Raw genomic sequence first — 21,449 nt, 5'->3', positions numbered from 1 at the left:
AAACACAGGCAACTCCCTGCCTACACAAGGTAAATAGGACCCGCATCCTGTGTGGGGATTTTTCCAATTAACTTTTTTTTTCCAATTAACTTTTTAAAAACTATATTTTTATTTATTTCAGAGAGGAAAGGAGAGGGAGAGAGATAGAAACATCAATGATGAGAGAGAATAATTGATCTGATGCCTCCTACATGACCCCTACTGGGGATGAAGCCTACAACCCAGGCATGTGCCCTGACAGGGAATCGAACCATGACCTCCTGGTTCATAGTTCAACACTCACCACTGAGCCACCCTGGCTGGGCCCAGCATCCTGTTTTGAGATGACTTTGCCCCCAAGCTCAAACATGTCAACCTTATCATTTTATGGCAGACATAAGTCTTAACATAATAAAAGATTTACTTTCATGCAGATATAAGATCAGAATTCTTTCTGCATATATTGGACAGTCTTAGAAGTAATTTTTTTTTCAGTATATTTTGGGGGAAGCAATGAAGGCTACAGGGAGAAAAAAAAAAGAGGGTTGGGTTATTCATGCCTCCGGAAATTAAAATATTTGAGATTTATTCATAAAAGTGTTTTAAATTTCACGTCCTGATTATAAGTTACAGCATTTCTAAGGGAGCTATGGCAAAATCCAGAGGAGCCTAATAGATTGCCAAATGAAGCCAAAACTATTTTTCATGTGGCTCTAAGGAAGCTGCTAAATTTGTGCAAATCTTAGAGACCTAATTGATTCACTGATCCAATAACAATGGACATGTTGTGACTTTTAAAAATTGAAACAGATTGGCAAAGTGAGTCAAGAACTAAATTATTGACTTTCTACAGCTGAAAATAATCAGGGACTGCATACAAGACAAAATGGATTTTATGCTCTACAATAATCCATTTCAGGCATTTCAATGCAAAGTAAAACATAAACAGATGTTGAAAACATTTAACCTACTGAACCTACCTGCTGAAAGGAATCCTGCAGTAAAAAAACATACAAGTAAGGATTTTATGTCTTGGATGGAGCAGCAATTTCTTTGTGAATACCCATAATAAAAGCAAACTTAACATTCATCATATACTTCACTCTACTTCATATATTTCACTATGCTAGGTACAGAATGGTAAATTGTTGCATCAAAGTCTAATACTCTTTTCTTTTCTTTTTTTCTAATACTCTTAAAGAAGCTATTAGAAAGCGGGAGATGTTAGAACAGAGGAAGGGTGAGATCTCAAGGAACGTATGAATTGACTTCCCCCGAGGAGGCTAGGATGGGAGAAGTTACTGGAAAGTTGGCTCCTTAAAGCTTCAGATAGTCAGTCCAATGCAAGAACAATTAGGGAAGCACACCTCCAATACTGGACAGCTATGACAAGCAGATACTGAAAATAATATTCACGGAACAACAGTCTATCAGAGGAGAAAGAATAGTTATACAAAGAGTCATTTAATTGTTATTGTGCTAAGTGCTATATGGTAAGTACAAGGTAAATAATTTGTGGTAATGTCAAAATGAACATAGAAAACTGACTTCACCTTTTATTAGAACCTACAACAGGAAGCAGCCTAATGCTGAAAATACTTCAGTGACAAGAAATAATAATATTTCTTATAAACACTCAAAATTGAATTACTAGAATTATTTCAGCTATAATTAAATAATTTACCTTCCCAGCTTCTTTCCACTGATGGTTTCAAGTGTTTAAATTGTTAATAAATATTTACAATATAAACTGTTCTGAATGTTTAATATTTATGATTAGGGAGCCCAAAGTATTAAGAACTGCATAACATTTCTTAAAATGACAAGAAGCTGCTGATGAAAAGACGGCTTTTGAGAGTATAAACCTCATTGGTCCATCCATTATATTTTTTAATTTTGTTTTTGACATCTTTCCACAGTTAGTATTCCCAAGTACTAAAACATTTTAAAAATCATAATACAGTATTTCACAAAGAATAACATGTGTCAGTTCTCTTGAGTTTCTTACCAGTGCTAAAGTTGTCTGCATTTTGAGACAAAACCAAACATATAAATGATAAATGTTTTAAAATATGTGTAATATTATGGATGTATCTAATTTATGAAAAGGCAAACCTCTAGATCCAAATTAAGACAGACTAAACTAATGAAAAAGATGTCTTTAAATGTTTAATAATTGCCTATTCTTGATGTATTGGCTTTTATCCCTTCCAAAGAAAATACAGTTAAAAAGTATGATTGTGAATTAAGTGACTATAAATAATCCTGTTTTTAATTGAAGAAATTAGAAAAAATTCTCCTTTTGGAATGTAAGACTAAATTGTATACTAATAGTACACTAACTTATTTACTGCTTTCCAAAAAAGGTAGCCAAACAAACAAAACAACACAAACTCATAGATGCAGATAGTGGTTACCAGAGGGGTAGGGGCGTGGGGGAGGAGAAGGGTAAGGGGAGTTAAATATATGGTGACAGAAGGGGACCAGGCTTCAGACGGTGAGCACAGATTAGAACATACAGGTGTATTATAAAGTTGTACAGCTAAAGTTTATGTAATGTTATTAACCAATGTTACTCCAATAAATTTAACTTCAAAAAATAGTTGCAATGGTTACAAAGTTTATCTTAGTGTAGATACAAATATAAAATGTTTTTACATCTCTTGACATTATCAAATGAAATTTACTTTTCCCCCCTTTAAAAAAAATTTTGAAACAACCACATACCTATAGAAAAGTTGGAAGTACAGTGTAAAGAACCTTTTCTCTAAACCATTTGCGAGTGAATTGCTAACCAGATGCCCTATCACTCTGAAAAAGAATCTGTTAGTGGGTGTTTCCTACAAACAAGGACATTATCCTACAAAACCACAGGAAATTACATGGATTCACTGCTACTCTCTAGTTCACAGAACCCATTCAAGTTTTGCTAATAGCCCAATAATACCCCTTATACCAAAGGGTCTAACTTAGGACCACATGTGCATGTGTCCTTGGTTTCCTTCGGTCTTCCTTTAACTTCCATGACTTTGACCCTCTGTAAATTACAGGCCAGTTATTTTGCAGAATGTTCCTTATCTGTGATTTAGGATTAAATTCAGACACCTTTAGCAGAAATATCACAAAAGTGACACTACATTCTTCTCACTGCATCCTCTCAATTTGTTCCTTTACAAATGATAATCATATTAATCACATGGTAAAGACAGTGTCTGCCAGCTCTCCCTGTAATATTGTTCTCCTCTCCCTGGCCATGTAATCAATAAGTAATTTATGGTGAGGTATTGAAATTATGTAAATAACTTCCAGTTATTTTTTTGACATATGCATGGTTTCCTATTTTATCTAATGGCTTATAATCTGTTCCTATCATTATTTATTTTGATGGTCAAATTGCCCTCCATTTGGCTAGTGAGATTCAATTCAAGCTGACTACTGTCTTTTTAACACGCACCCAGAGTTCTCTGGGCCGTTCCTTGCTTTCTGGAACAGGAGGTTTTGGACTCACGTTGGACTTTCCTTGACTCATTCTTGCCATCAACTATTTCTCTAAGGAGCCTGGTTCCTTTTTGTAGAAAATGGTGTTTAAAGCCAAGATCTGGGTGTTTCTTGGTACTCACAGAGCATGCTATTTACACACTTACATTTATTTAAAACTAAAATATAGTTGACATACAATATTATACAAGTTCCGGGTGTATAAGATAGTAATTTGATATTTACATTCCTTACGATAAGTCTAGTAAATATTTGTCGCCATATAAAGTTACTATGATAATATTGACTATTTTCCCTCTACTGTACATAATATCTCCATGACTTATTTTTTAATAACTGGAGATTGGTACTTCTTATGCCCCTTTACCCCCCTCAGTTCTGTATTTACCTTTATATGCTGAAACATATACACTTACACTCATATCTCCAATTCCAATCCCATATCATAGGGTTCTAGATATAATTTTCTACCTTTCTTTAACTGTTTTTTTCCAACAGTAAGAAAGCTGGCTTATTGTTAATACGTGCAATTATTCCATCAGTCCCAGCCTATAACACATCTCTCACTGTCCCAGCACCCTCTGGTGTGAGGGCGCCATGGTCACCTTGAGGGAGCTCTCACATCCCACCCTGGTTCACGCACCCATCCACCCCTTCCTCCTCCTGCTCAGGCTCTGGCCCTCCACCCTAGGGCATCCTCACCTGTGGGGTCTCGGCCACTGTGCTGCCCTTCTGGGCACCATGAGAGTCCACCTTGCTGCTCCCACAGAACAAATTCAGGACCCACTTGTTCACCAACAGGCAAGGAATAGGAAATGCAAACAAAGGTTTGAAGTCTATAGAAAGCAATTGGTGTTGTTCCTTTTTTTCACTCTTTTCTTGCTTATAACATAAAAGAGGAATAAAATCACAAGGTCTGGATCCTTCAGCCTTCTTGAAAACTTTTTTTAAAAATTTATTTTAGAAAGATAGGAGGGGAGAGGGAGGCGGGGGGAGAGGGAGAGCGCAATAGAGAGAAAAATATCAATTTGCTGTTCTACTTATTCATGTATTCATTGGTTGATTCTTTTTTGTTAATTTCCTTTTTTATTTCAGAGAGGAAGGGAGAGAGAGGGAGAGAGAAACATCAATGATGAGAGAGAGTCATTGATCGGCCCACAACCCAGCATATGCCCTGACCCCAGGAATCAAACCATGACCTCCTGGTTCATAGGTTGACGCTAAAGCACTGAGCCATGCCAGCCAGGCAGAACAACAAACATTTTTAAAGAAAAGTCTGCGTTTAAAAAAAATTTTAAGTACTAAATCAAAGTATTTATTAAAGTATTTATCCCATGGGTTTTGCTTACTTTCATTAAGGAGAATAAGTCATCTTTCTGGGTCACGGGGATGGAAAGTCCAGCATGGGGAAAATGGTCAGTAATATTGTAATGACTCTGTATGATGTCAGGTGGGTGCTAGGCTTACCAGAGGGCACTTCCAAAGTTAAATAAATGTCTTATTACCATGTTGTACGCCTGAAACTAACATAATATTGTATGTCAACTGTAAAGCTCTCTTCAAAGAAGGAGGGGAGACAGTTGCCCGATTTTCGGAGTTTCTCACATGAAATGATTGGAGAATCTTGCTAGTCGGGAATATAGAGAGCATTTCTGTTCCTCTTATTGACATTCAGCTGATAGAATAAAGTTAAAACAATACAAACAGAACTGTAGGTGCTATCAGGAGGGATCAAGCAGGCCAGCTGAGGTTGTCCCAAGGTGGCCCAGACCTGACCATACAAGTCAGCTCATCCAGTCCTCTGGGCAGTTCCTTCCTTCCTAGGGGCCACTGCACTTGCTCACCAAGGCCACGTTCAGCAAGGCTCATCTGTGTAATTGTGAAAGGTCGGAAAGCTCAGCATTATTGTTATGCCGAAGAAGGCAGAATGAAAACCACCCGAGGCCAGATTAGGACTATAGTTACCAAGTCTCGATTTTAAATTGAATAAACACAAAGACCAGGGTATGGAGGGAGCTGGTCTCTCCAGTTTGCCCTAACTCTTCTAGGGAATGAAACTGGCCATGCCAGGCAGTCCTCCCGCCATTCCTAGCTTCATCCTCCCACCTCCACCCCACATCCAGAATTGGTCCCCGCTAGTGGGCAGCTGGGCTGAGAGCTTTGAGGGGCCTCCCCAGGGCTATTTTTAACCAGGTATTTTCTGCTGATTGACTTTCCACTGGGGCAGCCCCAGGGCTGGGGGAGGCACTCCAGCTGGGAAACCTGAGCAGCCAGCTGGCCTGTGACAAATGAGGTATTTTTAGCTGAGACTTGGGGATCTCCGGATGGTCATCTACTTTAGACCTCCGGGTGGGAGACACAAAACAGAGCCCAGCAAGAGGAGTGGTGCTGAGTCTGAAGTCCCTTAGCAACCACTGCGGAGCTTATTGTTGGAAGGGGACTCTGTGCCCTGGTGCGGAAGGGAACACAGGCCTGGGGTCTTCCCCTGCACTGGTGAAGGTGAGGCCTGCGGGTCCCTCCTGCAGGCCTGGTGTTCGGAGGGGCCCTCCCGGCCTACCTGCCTGCCTGCCTGCCTGCCTGCCTGCCTACCTGCCTGCCTGCCTGCCTGCCTACCTGCCTGCCTGCCTGCCTGCCTGCCTGCCTGCCTGCCTACCTGCCTGCCTGCCTACCTGCCTGCCTGCCTGCCTGCCTGCCTGCCTGCCTACCTGCCTGCCTGCCTGCCTGCCTGCCTGCTTACCTGCCTACCTGCCTACCTGCCCTCTGCATCAGCATCACCTGGAACCGGGTAGAAATGCAAATGGTTCCCCCCTCACCCCCCGCCCCCAGACCTACAAGTTAGACACTGGCCGTGGGCCCAGCAATCCGTGGTGTGTCAGGCTCTCCAGGTGATTCTCACTCTTCTAGAGAATTACACTTTACACTTCGAGAATGACTGGCCGAACCACACATTCACTAACATTCATAGATAATGGTATGAGTTTAACTTTGTCCCTACCAAACCCACATGGCAGTACATTTTTAAATTAAGAGCCCTTATAGTTAGCATATTTTTAGATTTACAAAAACATTGAGCAGATAGATAGTAAAGAGAGCCAGTAACTTTTTAAGCCATTTCTTCCTCCTGTGTGTGTACCCTCATGGTAAAAGCCTTTCGCCCCTGTTCATCCTCAAGGAGAGTGATAAGACACAAAGTGTTTGCCATCAAAGGCTACAGTGGAGTCAGAGTAAGAAACAGCCGCCGGCGCCCAGTGAGGAGGGCGGCAGTGCACACCAGCCCTAGGGTGCCCGACTGCACATGGGTGCCCTTGGCCACGCCGCCAGGAAGCCAACTGTAACTGCCTGTGATGTGGCCCAGGGAGCGCCTTCTTAACAGGGACTAGAAAGTGATGGTACTATTAGAGGGTTAGTAATGTATTAGTTTCCCGTGGCTGCTTTCACAGATTGCCACCGTGGCTTACAACGCAATTTATATTCTCTTTGTAATTCTGGAGGTGAGAAGTCGGAAATCCGTGTCACTGGGCTAGAGTCAGTGTGGTCAGGGCTGCATCCTGTGTGCAGGCTCTGAGGGGAGGATCTTTTCCTGGCCTTTGTCAGCTTCCAGTGACTGCCTGTCTGCCCCTGGGCTGGTGGCCCATCCTGCCTCTTCAAAGCATATCTCTTCCCATCTCTGCATCCATCTCCTCATTGCCTTCTCCTCTGACTCCGGCCCTGCCTGCCTCCCTCTTATGAGGACATTGTGATTACATCAGGCCCTCGCAGATTGTCCAGGGTAATCTCCCATCTCAAATCCTTAACTAGCCACATGTGCAAAGTCCCTTTGCCATGTAAGGTGGATTTACAGGTCCTGGGGATTAAGACATGGATATATTGGGGGGGGGGGGGGTCAAGGGGTCATATTCAAACTGCCACATGCCTTGTGACTCTATACCAGTGGTTCTCAACCTTCTGGCCCTTTAAATACAGTTTCTCAGGTTGTGACCCAACCATAAAATTATTTTTATTGCTACTTCATAACTGTAATGTTGCTACTGTTATGAATCATAATGTAAATATCTGATATGCAGGATGGTCTTAGGCCAGTGATGGAGAACCTATGACACGCGTGTCAGAGGTGACACACGAACTCATTTTTTTGGTTGATTTTTCTTTGTTAAATGGCATTTAAATATATAAAATAAATATAAAAAATATAAGCCTTTGTTTTACTATGGTTGCAAATATCAAAAAATTTCTATATGTGACACAGCACCAGAGTTAAGTTAGGGTTTTTCAAAATGCTGACACGCCGAGCTCAAAAGGTTCGCCATCACTGTCTTAGGCGACCCCTGTGAAAGGGTCGTTCAACTGCCAAAGGGGTCACGACCCACAGGTTGAGAACCGCTGCTCTATACCATGTTCTATGGTAGACATGAGCCATGGTGATTATTGAGTACTTGTAATGTGACTCATCTGAACTGGGTCATGCTGTAAGAATATTGGAATGTAAAGACTGAGCATGAGAAAAAGGAAAGTAAAATATTTCACTAATAATGTTCATTTCATGTTAAAATTCTAAAATGTTAGATATGTTGAATTAAATAAATTATTAAAATCACACTGATCTAGTTCTTTTTGCTTTTCAAATGTAGCTACCAGTGAGCTTTAAATTCACATGTGGCTGACATTATTTCCGTTGGACGGTGATACTAGAGACCAAAAGGGAAGCAGGATGGTATTAAATTTCAATTGTCTTACTTTTGTCTGACTCATACTTATATTGGAGTCTCGACCTTGAAAGCAACATCTCTTCTTTCAACCTTCTCTAGGGAGAGCAACTGAGGTTTCAAATCAAGAGGGATATTATTACATTAAGGATGTGAAAAAATGAAATTCTTCGCTAGATTAAAAAGAAAAAAAAAGCAAAGCCCAAGCCCAACCTGAGAGACTCAATGGTTGAGCGTCAACCTATAAACCAAGAGGTCAAGGTTTGATTCCAGTCAGGGCGCATGCCCGGGTTATGAACTAGTCCCCAGTAAGGGGCATTGCAAAAGGCAGTCGATCAATGATTCTCTCTCATCATTGATGTTTCTCTCTCTCCTTCCCTCTCCCTTCCTCTCTGAAATCAATAAAAAATATATTTTAAAAAAAGCAAAGCTCACACATTTATCCAGCAACTCGTGTTCTTACAAAGCACCTTCATAAAGCGTTATTTCACTAAATCCTTGGTCACAACCCTGTGAAAGGGATAGTGTCCCCATTTTTCAGAGAAGGGAGCTGAGCCTAAAAGAAATGAACCCAACTAATTAGTGATGAACAAGAACCCGAGCCCTTGGCACCCAGGGCTGCCTTGAGGATTTTTCCGGGCGTGGGGTTAATGGTTTGGTCAGGCTCACTCTATTTCCTGAGGGTTTGTTGTTGTTTTCCCTTCAATCTTCCCAAATTTCAAAGATCCCAGAATTCTTACTCTTTACCTGAAAATTCTGTCCCTTGACTACTCTGAGCACATTCTCATTACGTTTCAACTTTGACTGCAGAGGGCGATGTCCTGCCTGGCTATTTAAGGAAGGTTTTATCCTGCATCAAACTCCTGCCCAGCTGCACCAGAGGCGTGCCTGGCTCCCAGCTTGACTCTGGGCCACTTGCTGGAAAGCCCCCAACACCAGGGATTGCCTGTCCTCCACCACCACCCCACCCCACCACCACCACCACCACATACACACACACACCCAGTTGCAGGCACGGGTCAAATGCTCGGCTCTGACTTACACACAGAGAAGACGCCCCAGACAAACCTGGGCTCTGGTGGTCAGATTTCTTCTGATCAGTCTTCCTTGGGGTTGAACAGGCAGTTTTGCAGTTTAGCAGAGAGTCGCTGTAAGAAGGATTAGCAAAGACCCAGGAAAAGAGAAGCAAACCAAGGTCCTCGGTGATGCCCCTACCCCAGGCAGCACTGCCCAACGCTTGGCAGGGGAGGAGGAAAAGGAAAGTGAAAGGGTACCACGTGCTGCTCGTTTTCTCTGCCACATTCAGATTTCAGATTTCAGATTTCAGACCTGGGAAGGCCCTGGGAGGGTGTCTAGTCCAACCACCCCATTTGACACAGAAACCGGGAGCTAAAGGGTTCGCTGCTTTCTGTGAAGTCTCACGGCAATTTAGCATCAGACAAAGACTAGAACTCCCTTTCTGATGTTGTTCAACTTGGACCAAATGGTTTTAAAGCAGCGGTTCTCAACCTGTGGGTCGCGACCCCTTTGGAGTCAAACGACCCTTTCACAGGGGTCGCCTAAGACCATCCTGCATATCAGATATTTACATTACGATTCATCACAGTAGCAACATTACCGTTATGAAGTAGCAACGAAAATAATTTTATGGTTGGGTCACAACATGAGGAACTGTTTTAAAGGGCCAGAAGGTTGAGAACCACTGTTTTAAAGGATCACAGAGAAATATTAAAACCATTCAGCTTTGATTTCCAAACCACACTAGAGAGAGCGGCATCTCTCTTGCAGGATAAGGCTCTGAAACAGGCATGCGAGGGTGAAAATCAGGCACAGGCAATAATCCTTGAAAATCCTTCGGAAAGTGCCACACTGGAGACCAATGTAGCTTCTGTCAGTAAATCCCACAGGGTCAGTTTTTCCAAAGGCGGATCGGGTTCACCCGTGGAGCATCAGATTAACTAGCTGGCCTGAGGTTAGGGACAAAGAGGCACGGATCCTTACACACAGGATGACATAGGACTGCAGGATGAATACGGATAAAAGACACCTGGGCCCTAGCCAGTCTGGCTCAGTGGATAGAGTGTCAGCCTGCAGACCTAAGGGTCCTGGGTTCGATTCCAATCAAGGGCACATACCTCAGTTGTAGGTTCCTCCACAGCCCAGAGCTCTGGTCAGGGCACATGCAGGAGGAAACCAATTGATGTGTTTCTCTCACATCGATATTTCTCTCTGTCTTTCCCTCTCTCTTCCACTCTCTCCAAAAAAAAAAAAAAAAAAAAAAAAGGGAAAATATCCTCGGGTGAGAATTAAAATCTATAAATACAAAAGGCTAAGTGTCGTCCGTCTGATCAGTAGCTATGACGCACACTGAGCACCAGGAGGTAGATGCTCAATGCAAGAGCTGCCATGATGCACACTGGCCATTTAAAAATAAACCACACACGGACCTGGCACCGACAAACCAACACTCGGCTTCCCCCAAGTGGGACACAGGCCCTGCCACCACCCCAGAGCAACACCCCACCAAAACGCAGCCAATGCTGTCAAGACCCATGGCACAAAATGCGGCCCAAAGCCAGCCCAGCCCGAAAACAGTGGCTGTGGGCACCTGGTAATGACGTCATGTAGCAACTCCTGGCTTCCTCTCCCTAGCAACTAGCCTCCTTGGAGTTTCTTCAGCCCAGGAATCCAACTTGCTTTATAGCCAGGTGCAAACATTTTACAGTTTAATCAAAAGTTTGTGAAGCTTTTTCCCATGCCACATCTTATTTGATCGTCACAGAAGTCCTGGAATAGGTAGATAGACTCAGTACAATCCTATTTTCTTTTCATTAGCAAGACATGAATAGCAATATTAAAATATTTCTTCCAATTAATTTCCTTTCAATGTGCATGAATCTGTGCACTGGGACACTAGTCTAAACTAATAAAAGACAAAGATGCTAATTGACCATACCTTCGCTATGCCCCAAACCACACCCACCAGACAATCAGAGCAACTATATGCAAATTAACCCAACCAAGATGGCAGCCAGCAGCCATGGAGCTGGAGCAAGCAGGAGGCTTGGTTGCCCAGGCGATGGAGGAAGCCAAGCTTCCCGCCAGCCCTGAGCTGGCTGTGGCCTCTGCTCATGGCAACAAAGTTTCAATTATAGAAGACAAATAAATCCCAGATACCTGCTTCCAGCCAGCCTCCACTGGAAGCTTGGGTGGCTGGGGGCCGTGGCCAGCCTGCAAACAGCCATGAGCCCCTCACCCAGGCTGGCCAGGCACCCCAGCAGGAACCCCCACCCTGAAGGGGCTGTGGCCAGCCTGCAAATGGCCCTCAGCCCTTCACCCAGGATGACCAGGCACCCCAGTGGGGACCCCCACCCTGAAGGGGCTGTGGCCAGCCTGCAAACAGCCATCAGCCCCTCACCCAGGCTGGCCAGGCACTCCTATATAATAAAAGGGTAATATGCAAATTTACCCTAACAGCAGAACGACTGGGAATGACTGGTCATTATGACACACACTGACCACCAGGGGGCAGATGCTCAATACAGGAGCTGCCCCCTGGTGGTCATTGCACTCCCACAAGGGGAGCTCTGCTCAGCCACAAGCCAGGCTGACGGCTGCCAGTACAGCGGTGGTGGTGGGAGCCTCTCCCACCTCCTCAGCAGTGCTAAGGATATCCGACTGCAGCTTAGGCCTGCTCCCCGCTGGCAAGTGGACATCCCCCAAGGGCTCCCAGACTGCCAAAGGAATGTCTGACTGCCAGCTTAGGCCCAATCCTAAGCCAGCAGGTGGTCATCCCCCGAGGGGTCCCAGACTGTGAGAGGGCACAGGCCAGGCTGAGGAACCTACCCACCCCCCTGCCCCGAGTGCACAAATTTTTGTGCACCGGGCCTCTAGTAAATAAATAAACATTTAAAAAGGCACCCGGAGAGTAACAGCAGATTCCCTTCTCTTCTCTGGCTCTCACTGCAGGCCAGTGGCGTATAAGACTGCAGTAGTCCTCTCCCTCCCCTCACTCCTGACACGGTGCTCATCACCGAGTTAGAAACGGAGCTTCCCACATGCACAATCTTTATTTGTTCGCTGGTGGATAACAAGTCCCCAAACTGTGCCAGCACCCAAATGTTTGCTGACTAAATGAAGGAATCTTTTTGGCCAGCCTATGTCACTGAATTCGCATGAGTTGAAGTTAGTTAGGTCTCACCCATGGCTCGTAACTTCTCGGGGTGTTTTGGTGCCCGAGACAGAAAAATTCACACTGAACTGTTCATAGAGATTTTTTCTGACTCATGGGATTCACAGAGCCCCAGATTAAGATTTCCGGGTGCTCTTTGCGGTGACACTAGCAGCATGACCTTCATGGGTTTGGACAGACTGACATTTACTTTCATAGCTGCACCAGGTCTGTTCTTTAAAACTCTGCCAAGTTCTGCAAACAGAGCTGTCAGCCTGAAGGTTTGAAGGGGCCCTGGGATAAGCACAAACTAGTGGCACCAAAGTGGTCCTCCCAACTCACCCCTATGTTTCCTGCCCTCCTGCTAAGCCAGCCTGTTGGCTCACTGGCCTTGCTCCTCTTGAGTGCTGACAGTTTCAGCGCTGAGACGCGAGGACAAGATGGATCCCCAGCAGGGCCACCTGGGTCCTCTGGTCCTATCTCACATTAGCACCGTGCTTGTCACCACCCACTCTGATGGTTTGGACACGCAGACATGTACCGTAGGAGAATATTCAAACAGCTGCCATCAGGTGAGCTCATGGGGTAACTGCCAGCATTTGGCTGAGAGGCAAACAGAATTCCTGGGCACCTTCAGCTGAGCTCTGCGCTGAGCAAACAGGGCTGCAGAATGCTCGGGGTCAGGCAGACAGAAAAGTCAGAAGAGAGAGGAGCTGGGACTGGACACAGTGACAGGCTCAGGACAGGGCAACTGATGCAGCAACCCAAAGGTGAGCAGCCCCTGCACTCCGCGCCCACGAGGAAACCACACGTGATCTGCCCACCTGCACGGTGACTGTACAAATAATAAGTGTTGTGGACTGTGCTTGCTCTCAAGTGCATTTAGCAAAGTCCCGGAAACAGAATAAGCCCTAGGGGGTAAGGAATGGAGATAGGGAAAGGATCTATGCATCTGCACTGGCTTCAGTAGCGTCCCCAAAATTCGTGTCACATGGATTGTGACATGAATGTGACCTGACTTGGAAACAGAGTCTTTGCCTTTGTAATTCGTTAGGGTGAGGTCATAGTGGGTCAGGGTGAGCCCTAAGTCCAATATGACTGGTGTCTTTATAAAGAGAACGAACATGTGGGACAGGGAAGAAGGATACATGACTAAGAAGGCAGAGATCGGAGTGAGGCAGCTACAATTAAGGAAAGCCCCGGATTTCCAGCAAGCACCGGAAGCTAAGAGGGGGGAGGGGGGGCTCTTCCCACGCCAAGGAACTTGATTCTGAACCTGTAGCCTACAACACTGTGAGCAAATAAATTCCTGTTGTTTTACGCCAACCGGTTTGTGGTAATTTGCTGCAGCAGCCCTAGGAAGCTAATACAGCAGTTATCTTTCTTAGCTAGTTACAAATGTACTTCTGCACAGTCATCACTCACACATTGTTAATAGGTACCAACTAAGTGCCAGACACTCTTCCAGCAATGAACAAACATGGAAAACCTCTGCCTCCTTGGAGTTCATACTTAGAGTGGGAGGAGACAGAAAATAACCAGAAGTGAGAAGTAACATATATAGTCTGTCAAATGATGACAAGTTCAGGAAGGGGTCCTATGGAGAGAAATAGTTTCGAATCTAATTCGTTTAGAAGAAATCGAACACTCCCAGTAGAATCTGACCCAAACATTGAGCCTCGTATTCTAGTATTGTCATTCTTGTGAAAAACGATACAACATGCAAGGGTAAATGGGGAAGATAAATTCTCCCTCTATTATATCAGTGTTTCTGCCATAGAGCTAATCATGAAGGGGAAAGAACCATACGTTAGCAAAAATCATCAAGGTGAGGGGAGACTTCCCAAGGGTTTTATGACTGATACACATTTGTTGGCTGATGTATAAATGAATCTAGCCATTTAACCTTCAACAAATGCCCTGGCATTGCAAAAGAAGGAAAGGGAGGTGTTGGCTAAGAAAACTTTTATCACCTGAGAGTCCAGCGAAATGATCACTCAAGTGAAAGACAGCTCTGAGAGAACATCCCAGCGAAGGAGATGTTCTGTCTACACCTAACGCAGTGACCACTGGTCCACGTGGTTATTGAGCACTTGAAGTGTGACTAGTGAGACTGAAGATCCCAATTTTTAATTTGATGCAATTGTGATTAATTTCAGTGCCGAGCAGCTACACTCTTGGACAGCACAGCTTTAGAGTCGCAGAAGGCTGGCTGAGGAGAAAGGCCCGGGAGACTCGCTGCGTCTGGGATGAGACAGCTCCATAATTACTAACAGGTTAGGGAGCCTTCACAGAATGTACAACTGCTAAATATAGTGTTTCTAGGACATAAGTATTTCCTAGTCCTCTCAGTGTCCTTAGAGATAGTCAGTAGTATCACCCCCATTGGCTGGATAAGGAAATCAAAGCTCAACCAGATTGACTTGCTCAGTGTCTTGCAGCTTCTAAGAGATTTGGATTAGGCTTTGACACCAAAATCCATGCTCTCCACCAAGGCATCTCACCTATGGCACCTTTTCACTCTTGTGATTTCCTCCATTCCCACCCTCTCTGCACACTCTAAACACAAAAGTGTGTGTATACCTGTGTGCACCTGTCTGAGTAGATTGTGAGGAACGGGTAAGTCTGGGGGGAGGTGTCCTTGAGTGCTTAGTGTGGATCCAGTATTCTATACAGGTCCGTATCCTTTAGCCAACCAGCCCCATTCTCCACCTGGGCAGACAAACTGGAATGCCAAGAACAACAATGGAGCAAACAGGACGCATGAATGCATCCTTGCTGACTAACTTTCTAAGGCAGAAGTGGCACATTGAAGAACCCTTTCTCCCTTGGACACAGTCAGCAAAAATGCTCAATCACAGCTTTAATCATCCGGGAGCGCCTGTCCCACCAGCGGCAGAGCCATGCAGAAACCCTGAGGCCATGCATCTCTCCATGTGGAGGGGGGTTGGAGGTCAGGGAAGGAGGGAGATGGTCAGCAGAGTACCTCACTAGCATTGTGGAGATTTGTAATGCAGGCTTCGGAGAGTGGCGAGGCTAATTCTCTGGAGATCCCGGGCTAGTCTTCTCCTGCAACCTCCTGTTTGTCCGCAGCAATGGAGAAGGGCAACGGAGGGCCATAAAGCCAGCAAGCGCTGAAATCCAAAGGAAGCCATGGCAGGAACGTGACCCTCCCCAAACAAAAGCTCAGCTGGTTTGTGCTGGAGGCACCGATGCCTTCTGAGCTCTTGCTGTGGAGGTTTCTGCAGCACTAAGAGGAAGATTTCTGATGTGATGAATTTCGCATCTTTTTTAAAAAGTTTCACTGTGCCTGGAAATATACTTGGTGAGATTAATAAGGCAACCCTTGTCTGTTTAACCTCCTGGCAGGTTAACAGAGTCTGTCATCACGGAACTGTAATCCAACCCTACAAGGAACCTCTGGGAAGAGCCCTCTTCCCCTAAATAAAGCTTTCCAGCATCTTGAGGTTTTGAGGTTTATGTGATTCTACACCCAAATAACTCTACACTGGAGCACGACTCTCAGTGGAAAGGATTCCATGGAAAACCTGGCCGCTCAGCCCAGACTCACACATGTCCAGGCAGACATCTCCTCTGACCGCTCTACCCCCAGGAACCTGGTTTCCAGGACTGATTTTTAGCTTCCCTTTTGCACAACAAAAACTACAGGCACCAAATAACACTAACACGCCGGCGAATGCTGTGACTGACAAATTTGTAACTTAAAAAAAAATGCATTGTTCCTTCTCATTCTCTCTGGATGATGCCACAATGAATGTTTTGCAGCATCTTTCATGTCAGCACCTTCAGCTAAAATGTCTGTCTGTGGATAGTGATCACCAGTAAATTTTGACTTGGCTCTGTTTCTGGGCTTCTATCCTTAAATTACAAAAAACAAACAACAAAAAATCCTACAAACTACCACTGTGGATAGGGGAAGAGTCATACCAGAGCTGTCTTTGCAGTGCGCTGTTTTCAGGAGTTCCCCGCGGAAGGAAAGTATCACTGAATGCATTGCTGGGACAGATTCCCTGGGAATGCCCAGCCCCCTGCTTCCCTGAGGAGCTCCCCACGGCGAGCGAGCGCCCAAGGCTGGGTCCCGGGAACTACCTGCCGAGCAAAAAGCGCCTGCACCGCCATCCACCGGCCCCAGAGGGTGGGTGGCGCCGGGAGTGCGGCGTCCGCCACCGCCCGGGAGCTGGGGATCAGTCCCGCCAGATCCCGCGCACCACCGTCCTCCCGCCCGCGCGGCCCGCACTCCCTTCCGCACCGAGCGGTCACCGCACCTGGCTCTGCACAGCAGGGACCTTCCTAACACTGAAGAAGGGCAGCTGCAAACCAGAGCCGGTTCCGGAGGCGAAGGGCAGTGCGGGCCATCGGGTGCGCCTCCCCACCTTTCCTCTCGCCAGCAGAATCGGAGCTCGCCAAACCCGGAGCCGCTCTGAATCGGCGCCCTTCGGCGACCAGCGACGGGGGTGCCTGGCCAGGTGTGCGCCCGAGACAAAGTGTGCGCGCAGGGCAGCAGGGACCCCCGGCGCCCTGCAAGTGGAACCGGTTCTGAGGTGCCAGCACTCAGAAGGGTCCGGTGGTCTCCGGGCACCAGCCGGTTGTAGGGAAACCCAGCGCCATTCCCGGTTCCAAGAGGGACAAGACGAGACGCGCACCCGGGTTGAAGGAGGCCGGCGTCTGGGGCAGGCAAGCCGGCTGCGCAGTCCGCACGGAGGCCGGGAGTCATCAGCGCCACGCAGAGAGGAAGCCGGGTCCCCAGGGGCCGCTCCCGACAACTCCTTCAGCATCCCCCCCAGGTGCCCGCGAGTCCCGTGGATGTGTGGACCTCGCAGGGAGGAGGGGGGACTCGGCATTGCTCCGCTAGGAGAGCGGAGAGAGAGCGGGTCTCCGGACTGACCTGACTTGAACCTGGAGACCCTGCCCTGGACCCGGGGAGGGTCCCTGACGCTGGGCACCCGGGGAGAGGACCGGGGAGAGGACCGTGCGCCCTGGGACTGCTTGCAGGACCGGATGCTGAGCGAGGGGCCAGGAAAGCTCACGAAAGGTGGGGAAAGAAGGTGGCGACCAAGGGGAGGAGGGGGCGAGCGGCAGGAGGGGTTAACCCTGAATTCATCCCGACTGAGAGGTCAACCGACCTGTTTGCCCACAGAGCGCGATTCGTGGATCTTACCCGCTTCGGGGCCCCGGCTCGGCGGTAGCGCTCGTCCGGAGCGAGGGCAGGGGACTGTTTCATGGAGAACATGTCTCGCTTTTTCCTCTGTTCACTCTTATCTTGGTCGCTTTGCTCTCCTTTCCGTGCCCCTGGGAGAGAACTACGGACGCCTTGCTCCTCGCTCAGGAAGAGACAAGTTGAACTTCAAGGGACGAGGCCCCACATTTTGTCTGCTCCACAGATCCCACCCGCGGGCCACTCCCTCCTCACTCCCGTCTCCGCGTCCCACCCATAGGAACCCTTAATGACAGATCCCCCGCCACCCCACCTCTTCGCATTCAAAAAAGTTACCCTTAGGGGCAGACGGAAGCCAAGCGAAATGCTGCCCCCTCCCCCACCCTCCACTGCACACACCTCAAGCTCACACCTCGCGATGGCAGCAGGAAAGAGATGAGACGGGAAAGTTTGGCTGCATGAGACAGAGTCATTGGGAGCAAAGGAATGACTCCCGGGCTCTCCAAAACCACCTTATCACATCCTAGACCAGTGGTTCTCAACCCTCCTAATGCCGCGACCCTTTAATACAGTTCCTCATGTTGTGGTGACCCCCAACCATAAAATTATTTTCGTTGTTACTTCATAACTGTAATTTTGCTACTGTTATGAATCATAATGTAAGTATCTGATATGCTATGTGTGTTTTCTGATGGTCACGACCCACAGGTTGAGAAACGCTGTCCTAGACCCTTTCCTAGTAGACAGAGCGCAGCCACGTAAAAATCAAAATAACCATAGGCACTTGGCAGTTAAAGGCCAAGTTCGTCTTTAAAAAGGTTTAACGTCCCCAGGGCGAGCACTGTTTGCACTAACAAATGGAAACTTGCCTTCTGACTTACGTTTAGTGAAGACTGCCTTAGACCACGCCGAAGCTGCAGGGACAGGGAGAACCAGCCCGCTTCCACAGACCTGGCTGGGATTTCCCGCAGGGAGCGCCCCGCAGCTGCACCTAGGGACCCAGGTCTGCGCCCTTTTTGTTTCACTGGCAGCCACTCCTCAGGCAACCAAGGAGGGCACGGCAGGTAAAGACTAGTTTTCATTGGAAGCCCCAGACAGTGGTCAAATGTTTGGCAAAAAAAGACATTGCGTTTTTCTTAGAAATGATTTTTTCATCCAACGTGAGTCAAGATCTAATGGAAATGGCCAAAATTACTCATGAGGTTATTGAATGAACCCATCGCCATTATTCTGGAAGAGGACATGCATAGTATGTATGTATGTATCGGACACCTGTCCCTTGAATGTTACAGTGGGGGAAAGGGAACTTACAAAATTTTGTTTCTGAAATGATGAGAAAGTGGAAAACATTGCATGTGTATATACTACAATAGTTGAAATGCTGATTCCATCAGTGTTCCAAACATCAGAGTTGAAGTCCAATACCTGACAAGTTTACCATAACTCACAAAAATTAAACTTTTAGTGGCCAGCTTTGCAAGTATTCTCTTTTAGTACCACTTTATGAGGTAGGTACTATTACTATTTGAGAGATGAAAAGATTTAGGGAGTCGAAGTAGCCAGCCTAAGTTGACACAGCTAGCAAGTGCTGAGCTGGGATTCCCCAGGGGCTGTGTTCTTGCTACCATCCTGCCTCATCACAGGGCATCCCCACAGGGACAGCAGCCTGAAATATCGAGAGCCTGGGTGATTTATCTGCCAGCTCTACCGTGAGCAAATCCTGAGTCTTCCTGGGCCACACTAGCTGCTTATAAGGTGAGGTTGGATTCAATCCTCAGGGTTTGCACAGGCACTCTGAACACAAGTATAAATTTCTATTTCACCTCGTTTCTCTTCCACGTGCTGCCCTCTGGTGGAAGTGCTACGGGAACTGTGAAATAAAGTAGCTAAAAAGCAAATTTGAGAAAGACTGGAGATAAGTCTTCCCTTCTATCCACAACTGTACTGCGTTCTTCTAAGAACTAAAGCTGACTGCACTGATGCAGTAAAAAAGCATTCCTTAGACTTCCTTTTAGCAAGAAACCCCACCCAGTTCTAGTTAGCAAAAGCACCAGAGTGAATATTTGAGATACTTTTTGCATGAGGGTAAACAGCTATTTTTATATTCTTTGCAACAACCTTTATAATGTAAGAAATCACAAAAATGTTAGAAGTCTCAAAATTTGACTATCTCAATTATTCCTTAAATTTTTTTTTGCCCATTTGCTTTTCTAGTTAAAGTGACAACCATCATCCAGTTTCTTAAAATACTTTAATTTTACAAAAAGAAACATTTCTTGCCTTTGAAACTTTTATCATCTAGTATGTCAAGCATATATCCAAAATAATTAGATGAGCTAAGAGAAAAAAGCATATATTTATGGAAAAATTAATTTATAGGCAGTGAATAGACCTCTGGAAAGGGTGATTTTACACCAAATTTTGGTTACATATCATATTGCAGACCAAGTCAGAGGTCAGTACTACAAGTAAAGGCAGTCTTAAAACAAGACAGAGACATCTCAGAAAAGCAGTCAGAACCCAGGGATGGTAACAGGTGAGCAGCGGCTAAAACAGGTCTGTTACCCCTTGGCTTATCTATTTAGCTATTCATTCAGAAAACACTTAGGATTTGCTAGCTGCCAGATGAATAAAATAGAGTTCCCACCCTCAGTCTAGTGAAATACATAACACAAAAATACATAAACTACGAAAATACTTGCAATTAATGTGTGCCTGGCTTTAAGGAGTTAGAATGTGATATTTTTTAGCTGAGATCTAAAAATGCAAAGCGTTTAAATTGAAAAAATTAAAGAACAAAGCAAAAAACAAGTAAATTGGACATTTACCTGTTGCAGGGAGAGGAGTTTAATCAAAAGGTGAAAACAACACAGTATCGGAAGCAGTATCTTCCGGCACATGGAAACATGATCAAAGTAGCCCGTGTGGACATTCTGTTTGCTGTGTATCATTTTTCTGGGACATCAATCCCCTACTCTAATATACCAGAGTAGTCATGGGGGGAAAGGTAATAAGAACAGGCCCATAACAAGTTTCAAAGGAATTGTACTTTTAGCACCCTCACACCCCAGTGCTAGTTTCCCCCAGCGCTGAGGCCCCATACTGTAATGTGACCACCTAAATGCCCCTACCTTTGGCCACCATCCTGCTGGTCTTCCCAGGAATAGTACCCTCTCAACAACAATGATCATATGAGCAAAAACTGAGGTGTCTCATTTCATAATTTTGTTCTGATTCTGAATAAATTTGTAAGAGAAGTCTTGAGGTTATGAGATTAAGTCACATCTCTCTATATAAAAGGCTAATAGTCTAAGTGTCTGACCAGTTGCTATGATGCACACTGACCACCAGGGGGCAGACGCTCAATGTAGGAGCTGCTGTGACGCACACTGGCAATTTACAGAGAAATGGCATGGCAGACCTGGTGTCCACAAAGCAACACTCGGTTTTCCCCAAGTGGGACACAGGGACCGTCACCACCCCAGAGCAACACACCACCAAATCACAGCCAAAGCTGCCAAGACCCCATGGAGCAAAATGCGGTCCACAGCCCAGCCCAGCCCAGAAACTATGGCTGTGGGCACCAGGTAATGATGTCACATTGCAATGCCAAGCTTCCTATCCTTAGCGACAACTAGCCTCCTTGCAGTCTCTTCAGCCCAGGAACATGACTTGTTTTACAGCCAGGTGCAAACATCTTACACTGTAACCAAATGTCTGTGAAGCGTTTCCCCATGCCTCATCTCATTTGACCTTCACAGAAATCCTGGAGTAGGTAGATAGGAGACTCGGTGGAATCCTATTTTCTTTTCATTAGCTGGAAAACGGAGATTTAGAAAGCTTAGAAACGACCCGATTAAAAAGAAGTAAGAAATGGTGGACCTTGAAAATGACTTCAGTTTTTCTCACTGTGCAGAATATA

General features: G+C 45.9%; 1 protein-coding gene across 1 annotated transcript in view; it reads right to left on the bottom strand.

Moving 5' to 3' along the window:
- The window catches only part of CORIN (corin, serine peptidase), a 217,925-nt gene extending 199,941 nt beyond the window's left edge, over positions 1–17,984 (bottom strand). The window contains exon 1 of the mRNA XM_059671920.1: positions 17,531–17,984. Coding sequence (XP_059527903.1) covers positions 17,531–17,602 — 72 coding nt within the window. The 5' untranslated portion in view covers positions 17,603–17,984. The remainder of the gene's footprint in view (positions 1–17,530) is intronic.
- Positions 17,985–21,449: the final 3,465 nt, after the last annotated feature.

Source organism: Myotis daubentonii, chromosome 1 (genome assembly GCF_963259705.1).
Source record: "Myotis daubentonii chromosome 1, mMyoDau2.1, whole genome shotgun sequence".
Taxonomy (NCBI): Eukaryota; Metazoa; Chordata; class Mammalia; order Chiroptera; family Vespertilionidae; genus Myotis; species Myotis daubentonii.
This window is presented reverse-complemented; position numbering and strand designations above follow the sequence as displayed.